This window comes from Corythoichthys intestinalis, chromosome 14 (assembly GCF_030265065.1).
Source record: "Corythoichthys intestinalis isolate RoL2023-P3 chromosome 14, ASM3026506v1, whole genome shotgun sequence".
Lineage (NCBI taxonomy): Eukaryota > Metazoa > Chordata > Actinopteri > Syngnathiformes > Syngnathidae > Corythoichthys > Corythoichthys intestinalis.
Window position 1 is genome coordinate 4,002,713 of NC_080408.1, and position 7,997 is coordinate 4,010,709.

Below are 7,997 nucleotides of genomic sequence, written 5' to 3' on the forward strand. Positions count from 1 at the left end.
ATATTTTGATTAAGTCGTTTTCTAATTGTATTTAACGTTACAGACATAATATGTTACACTCATCAGGAGTCTTTAGTTTAAGGCTTAAGATTGGGTTATCAAAAATATCCCAATAACGGCGGCAATTAAGTTATTGAAAAATGTGTCACGTTAAAATATTTAACGCTGTTAATATATGCGCTGCTCGACCCTCTCACTCATTGTCGCGCTCAATCTGTAAAGAGCTGTTTTACCTATATAAGGAGATAAAAGGCAAATGAGTAGAGTGAATTTTGGCAGCCTTTGGAGCCTTTCTTCAATTGTCTAAAACCTTGCAATTCCTCTCCCTATGATTAGAAATATCATGTGAAGCAATGTGGGGAAGCAAGGTGGCAATTGATCTTTGCCTTAACACCATAAGTTATTTCCCAAAGCAGAGAAGATATATCCATTGGTAGCACGACGCACAGTCAAGGTTTTACTTCCCATCATGGTTCCACTTCCCATCATGCATTGGAGCATGGCTGCAGTATCATTTACTGAAAGCTCAACAAATACACTAGATGGCAATATTTATTCACAATATACAAAGTCACAAGTCTTTCTATCCGTGGATCCCTCTCACAGAAAGAATGTTAATAATGTAAATGCCATCTTGAGGATTTATTGTCATAATAAACAAATACAGTACTTATGTACTGTATGTTGAATGTATATATTCGTCCGACTTTTATTCATTTTTTTTCTTAATGCATTGCCAAAATGTATATGAAAAATTACCGGAAATGATATCGGGAGTAAAGAAAAAGCAGTCGGATCGGGAAATATCGGGATCAGCAGATACTTTAACTAAAACGATCGGGATCGGATCGGGAGCAAAAAAACATGATCGGAACATCCCTAATGATAATCATTTAATTCCCCCCCCCATTCTCACTTGTGTTTTTTTTTTTTCATTGCAAGCAAAATAAATGAAGAGATTACTGCCAAAGCATTTGTAATTGCAATCATTTTCTGGGAGAAATTGAGCATTATCTGACAGAATTGCAGGGCTGCCAATACTTTTGGCCAGCACTATAGGCTAATGGCTATAAGTGCTAGCAATAGCAGCTTTGTTGTAGCACACAGTGGCTATCCGTCCTCTTTAAAAGTAGCAGTTTATAGTGCAAAAATGATGGCATGTGCTGATATTGTAATGGCTTTACACCCCCCCCCCCTTTTTTTTTAGTGGTTCTGGACTGAACTACTTCCCCTTGGGGGAGATCCAGCTGACAGTGAGACACAGCTCCCAGAAGAACAAATTGGTGGTGACGGTCCACTCTTGCAGGTAACCGACACAAACATGCATTTATGTCAATGAACCCGTTGGCTGCCATTGATGGCGGAAAGATGTGCATTCATGGCCAGTCCTTCCTTTTCAAATACAGTGCCTTGCAAAAGTATTCGGCCCCCTTGAATCTTGCAACCTTTCGCCACATTTCAGGCTTCAAACATAAAGATATGAAATGTAATTTTTTTGTCAAGAATCAACAACAAGTGGGACACAATCGTGAAGTGGAACAACTTTTATTGGATAATTTAAACTTTTTTAACAAATAAAAAACTGAAAAGTGGGGCGTGCAATATTATTCGGCCCCCTTGCGTTAATACTTTGTAGCGCCACCTTTTGCTCCAATTACAGCTGCAAGTCGCTTGGGGTATGTTTCTATCAGTTTTGCACATCGACAGACTGACATTCTTGCCCATTCTTCCTTGCAAAACAGCTCGAGCTCAGTGAGGTTGGATGGAGAGTGTTTGTGAACAGCAGTCTTCAGCTCTTTCCACAGATTCTCGATTGGATTCAGGTCTGGACTTTGACTTGGCCATTCTCACACCTGGATACGTTTATTTTTGAACCATTCCATTGTAGATTTGGCTTTATGTTTTGGATCATTTTCCTGTTGGAAGATAAATCTCCGTCCCAGTCTCAGGTCTTGTGCAGACAGTACAAACAAGTTTTCTTCCAGAATGTTCCTGTATTTGGCTGCATCCATCTTCCCGTCAATTTTCTTCCCTGTCCCTGCTGAAGAAAAGCAGGCCCAAACCATGATGCTGCCACCACCATGTTTGACAGTGGGGATGGTGTGTTCAGGGTGATGAGCTGTGTTGCTTTTACGCCAAACATATCGTTTTGCATTGTGGCCAAAAAGTTCAATTTTGGTTTCATCTGACCAGAGCACCTTCTTCCACATGTTTGGTGTGTCTCCCAGGTGGCTTGTGGCAAACTTTAAACGAGACTTTTTATGGATATCTTTGAGAAATGGCTTTCTTCTTGCCACTCTTCCATAAAGGCCAGATTTGTGCCATAAAGGCCAGATTTGTGCAGTGTACGACTGATTGTTGTCCTATGGACAGACTCTCCCACCTCAGCTGTAGATCTCTGCAGTTCATCCAGAGTGATCATGGGCCTCTTGCCTGCATCTCTGATCAGTTTTCTCCTTGTTTGAGAAGAAAGTTTAGAAGCACGGTCTTGGTAGATTTGCAGTGGTCTGATGCTCCTTCCATTTCAATATGATGGCTTGCACAGTGCTTCTTGAGATGTTTAAAGCTTGGGAAATCTTTTTGTATCCAAATCCGGCTTTAAACCTCTCCACAACAGTATCTCGGACCTGCCTGGTGTGTTCCTTGGTTTTCATATTGCTCTCTGCACTTTAAACAGAACCCTGAGACTATCACAGAGCAGGTGCATTTATACGGAGACTTGATTACACACAGGTGGATTCTATTTATCATCATCGGTCATTTAGGACAACATTGGATCATTCAGAGATCCCCACTGAACTTCTGGAGTGAGTTTGCTGCACTGAAAGTAAAGGGGCCGAATAATATTGCACGCCCCACTTTTCAGTTTTTTATTTGTTAAAAAAGTTTAAATTATCCAATAAATGTTGTTCCACTTCACGATTGTGTCCCACTTGTTGTTGATTCTTGACAAAAAAATTAAATTTCATATCTTTATGTTTGAAGTCTGAAATGTGGCGAAAGGTTGCAAGATTCAAGGGGGCCGAATACTTTTGCAAGGCACTGTAAATTTATTTGGCTACTTTTTTAATCAGTAATGTACGATGCATCGATAATCGCGATAACTGTCAATTCCGTGATCATCGTTCAAAAATCGAATCGTAGCACCCTGAAACGTAAACGAGTCGAATCGTGGGGTGCCTAAGGTGGCACACCCCTAGGAGGTATGTTGGACGACAACAGTGTTGACAGCATGTGGCAGCAGAGGTTGACTGTCTCCCCCAATGGAGCAGTGATGGCCAAATGAAGCTTCTTGAAGCAATTGGTTCAAAGCTTCATGGTGGTTCATTTGGTCTTATGATGCCACTGTCAAATACAATGTTACCGGTTAATATCTTTTGGTGTAAATATCCCATAATGCAGTGAGAACAGCTTATACTCATCGGCTGCCATAGACATTTAGCGCCGTCAATGGCAGCTAAGGAGTTCAACGAGCACCCTTTAAAGAGCCAGCGGCTGAAATCATCCCTCCCCGTTGCGTTCAGGAACCTGATCCCATTCAACGATTACAACTCGGACCCGTACGTCCGCCTCTACTTGCTTCCTGACAAGCGGCGATCGGGAAGAAGGAAAACTCACACGCTCAAGAAAACGCTCAACCCCGTTTACGAACAGACGTGAGTGGCAAATTGGCGTTCAAATGATACTGCCCTCTGGTGTCCAGAGGTTTTGAGGTCATTTAATTTTTTTGCTTGTGCTGGTCAGCTTCGAGTTCAGCGTATCTCTGGTGGAGCTCCACAGGAGAACGCTGGACGTGGCTGTGAAGAACAGTGGAGGCTTGCTGTCCAGACACAAAGGCCTTCTGGGAAAGGTATTTCGTTTATCGATTTGAAAATAAATTGCGCAACTCTACTCTTTCGTACTGTACGTGTTTCTTGAGAAGACTGTTTTTTTTATGTTAGGTGTTGGTGAGTTTGACTCCCGAGGACAGCGCCAAGGGTTGGACGCAATGGTCAGTGGTCGTCGCGTTCATCTTTTGCTGCTTATTTGTACTTCTATTCATCTCTCATAAAGTTTTGTATTTTTAAAAACATTTAATATTTTTGACTTTACAACGACGAAAGTCTCTGCCGCCATTTTGTCTCAAGTTGTTTTTTTGTTGTTCTTTTAGTTGCGCTAAAAATACCTTACCGTTTCTTATTTGTTACTTTATTTTATTAACCCTTTAACACCTAAGCCTATTTTGGCCGAATTTGCATGCATTTGATGTTGCCTTTATATTTCAAAGAAAAAAATGTTTACAATGGCCAAGTTGGGTCCCTTTTTTCAGGACACCTTGAACTTCATGTCCAAACTGTTGTTTTCTTCACTGACTAATTATAATCCACATTTTGGACCCAAAATTTGTAATGTTGATGTCCCATTGACAACCAAACATGCTCGACCAACCCTTTTGAAACTTGATAATATTTATTCAACTTGTTATGATAAACATTCAATAGAAAAAAATAAGATTGAATAGTTTTATGTTTGACAATTCAACACAAACAGCAGGTATGGCCATAGGCGTTTTTGGCCTTTACATATACTATGGTCAGAACAGGTTATATACAGTGTAAAATATAAATTTATATATATCATCTAACACAAAAAGGGTTTGGAGGATATCTCTTTGTGAAGTTAGGTGTTGTACCCATCACCTTATCAAAAGTATATATTAGGGATGTCCCGATCCAGGTTTTTGCACTTCCGATCCAATACTGGCCGATACCGATACCGGCCTCTCTGAGCATGTATTAAAGTTTAAAGTTAATTAGCCTCCTTACTTAGTTGTCAGACTCATGTTGAAAAGGGTTTTAGTAGTCTTGATAACAACTTGCCAGCTGAATTAGGTGAGTTGGAATAACACATAATGGTTGGTAACAAGAAACTGACCTGTTTATTAAATGATAAACACAAAACATTATAAATAACAAACAGAAATGACATATTCAGACAGTAAAACATGCTAATAAAATTCTAAACTGTCTTAAAAAAGCAAAACACACAAACAACCTCAAACTATTAACTATTACACACTCCCTTTGATTTGCTTGCCCAGTCCGAAAAAAACCCAAAATTTTATGTTTTATTTGTAGGCACGAGCCCAAAAAAAACAAAATTTATGCTTTATTTGTGAGGACTCAGGAGCGATGCGTGGTTACGTTTTGTGTGATCACGTTTGGTGACGCCAGTGCATATATGCATAATGATAACAAATTCTAGCCTGTCTTTTGTAACAAATTCTCCCAGTTAAACAAGACTGTAAGATGGATATTCAATAAACATTTATATATTTTATATTTGCATGTGTGTTCTAACAGGTGGATAGTGGATTTGACATTATTTTAATTTCCTCGAGTTGGCAGAAAAAAAACACAAGTTTTCTCAATGTTTAAATACTCTACATATTTTTATCATTATAAATGCATTTACACAGTGAAATAACGCTGGAAAAGTACATACATACATACATCGTTTTAGTATAAATGTATGAATATATATTTTTTGAAAAAAGTCTGTCCGATGCGTCTAAATCCCACTTTACTCACGAGAGATAATGGCTCGTCATCCAGAATGAGTTCTTCGGCAATGACTCTTGTTATTCCCTGGGCTTTGGGACTGTCAAGTGCCAGTTTGTCACGCGTAGCAAAAGTTTCTGCCAGTGTTGGTTGCGTATGACCTTTCTTTCTGTCTTCGGTTTTCTCCTAATACTCCTCATATACTCCTCATACTCCTTGTATTGTTTGTGGTGGTATTTCGCTAAATGCTTGATTAGTTTGGTTGTATTAACACGTCTTACAGCTTTACCACCACGCTTGACTTTATTGTGGCATATGTTGCACTCTGCCTCTTCGTCTTTGTCGTCCTTTAAAGTGAAATAATCCCACACAGCTGACATTTTTACCGATAGTCTCTCAGTCATTTGGGAGACGGTAATGTAGTGTGTTGAAGGTGTGCGTAACATGCGGACCGGATTTAGGGAAACAGAAGCAAAAAACTGGAATGGATTATGTAAGTCGGTGCACTGGAAAACCCGGACCAGACTTTCAAAAAAAAAAAAAAACTGGATCGGAAGTCTGGATTGGAATTTTTCGGTGTCGGCCGATCCGATACCGATATCGGATCGGGACATTTCTAGTATATATGTACATGCAATCAAGCTTCTCGAACACACATCTACATAAAACTCGCCGAGACGCCAACTCATCCAAAGAAAACAACGACAAATACGGCTCATCTTCTTCCTTGAGTTAATGAAATAATGCATTAGCTAGCGCTAAATGTAGTTTTAGATTCATTCTGAACGTTTCAAAGTCGCTCGCTCAAACCAACCGGCCGTTGCTTGCTTCGCATGCCTCCCTTTCATTAGTTGGCGCCTCGCTTGAAAATTTATTAAAAATGATCACTTTCGGTTCGTCCTTCTTGAAAACACAACGGCTCTTTTGTGCTGCTTTCGGTTTTGAAAAATGACAAGAAATAATGGAAATATGGAGATAGATACATGGTCCAGGCAGCGTTTTAATGCATATTTATGAGTGCAATAAAACTATAAAACTCAAATGACATTATCTCCCGTTTTTCATGGTCGATTGACTTCAAGTAAAAACTGGTCTGGACATCAACTTCCACCCTTTCAAATGAGACCAACCAGCGGCACGTGGGTGATGTAATTACAGCGTGACAAAGCTTCAAAGACGATGTGCGTAAACGCGTCGCTGCTGACACGTTCAGTGTTAAAGGGTTATTATGACGTATAATACATGTTTTCGGATAGTTATGTTGAGATTTAGGGGGTATTTAGGGGTACTCAAAATGTTCATTGCAACTAAGAACGGAACTCGTTTGTAACCCGGGTACTACTAATTTGGCCAAATTTCAAAATTGTTGAAATTTTGAAATTTGGCCAAATTGGGGGTCTCAAAACGGAACTTCAAGTCACCTGAGTGTTTTCCGCCATATACATAATATATACACACACCGTTAAAAGGAGTCTAATTTTGCAATAATAGGTTTTGTTTGCCAACCCCCCAGGTATGAGCTCAGTGAAGATGGCCACAGGAAGCCTCACCAACTCTAAAAGTCTTCATCATCATCCTGGAGCAGAGTGCCCCTAAAGACCAAAAAAGGGAACACACGCAAATGCGACATCTTTATTTAGAAAAAATGAAAAAAATTTTTTTTTTTTTTTGTAAATACATGCTTCTTTCGTATCATGCTTGATGAAAATTTCATACTTTTTTTTATTGTCTCCAAACCCAAAACATAACTTTTTCCTGAAAATATATACTTACAAACAGTAACTTGGACTTATTTATCTGATAATATTGTGTTTTTGATGAAAGTCATGCAGCCGAAACCAAAGATTTTTATTATTATTCAGGCAGCATTTTTTTTTATTTCTTGAGCTTTAAATTGCAGCAGTTCCCAAAGTGAACAGTTTGCACATCAATCAAATATCACAAGATGTTTTTTTTTTGTAAGCCACATTTATTTAGAAATAAGAGAACATATACACAGAAATATGATAGCCAACATTCATCCATCCGCAGTGCTTGTCAAAATATATCATCATGTATCAGCACATTTAACGGCAACATTTATTTCAATTTTTTTTTTTTTATAAACGTAAATGTCAGAAGCAATATTATGTTTACTCATTTGACTTCCGATCAATTTTGACCGGGAAGTCAAAGTCAAAACGGATCGGACGTCTTTCACCTTCAGTTAAGTTGAGAAGTGACGATATTTAAAAGGTTTGTTCGTGAAGTCTTAAGTTCATTGTTAGTCTCTTATTCTGAAATTTGAGTCCCGTGGGAAACACATTTCAAAGTAAGACTGAGCTCTGCTTTTATTTGAACGGGTCACTGAAAATTTTGTGCCTTAATAAGTTGGCGTGACCCGCGAACAGCTTCCTTTTATAGACTTGTAAATGTTTTTTTGTTTTTTGTTTTTTTTGAATAAAAACAGGAAAATGA

General features: G+C 38.8%; 1 protein-coding gene across 1 annotated transcript in view; it reads left to right on the top strand.

Moving 5' to 3' along the window:
- esyt2a (extended synaptotagmin-like protein 2a) overlaps nt 1-7,997 on the top strand; it is a 91,486-nt gene extending 83,489 nt beyond the window's left edge. Inside the window, exons 20-24 of the mRNA XM_057857115.1 lie at nt 1,208-1,306; nt 3,525-3,656; nt 3,745-3,850; nt 3,942-3,991; nt 7,054-7,997. Of these exons, the coding sequence (XP_057713098.1) occupies nt 1,208-1,306; nt 3,525-3,656; nt 3,745-3,850; nt 3,942-3,991; nt 7,054-7,099 (433 nt within the window). The 3' untranslated portion in view covers nt 7,100-7,997. The remainder of the gene's footprint in view (nt 1-1,207; nt 1,307-3,524; nt 3,657-3,744; nt 3,851-3,941; nt 3,992-7,053) is intronic.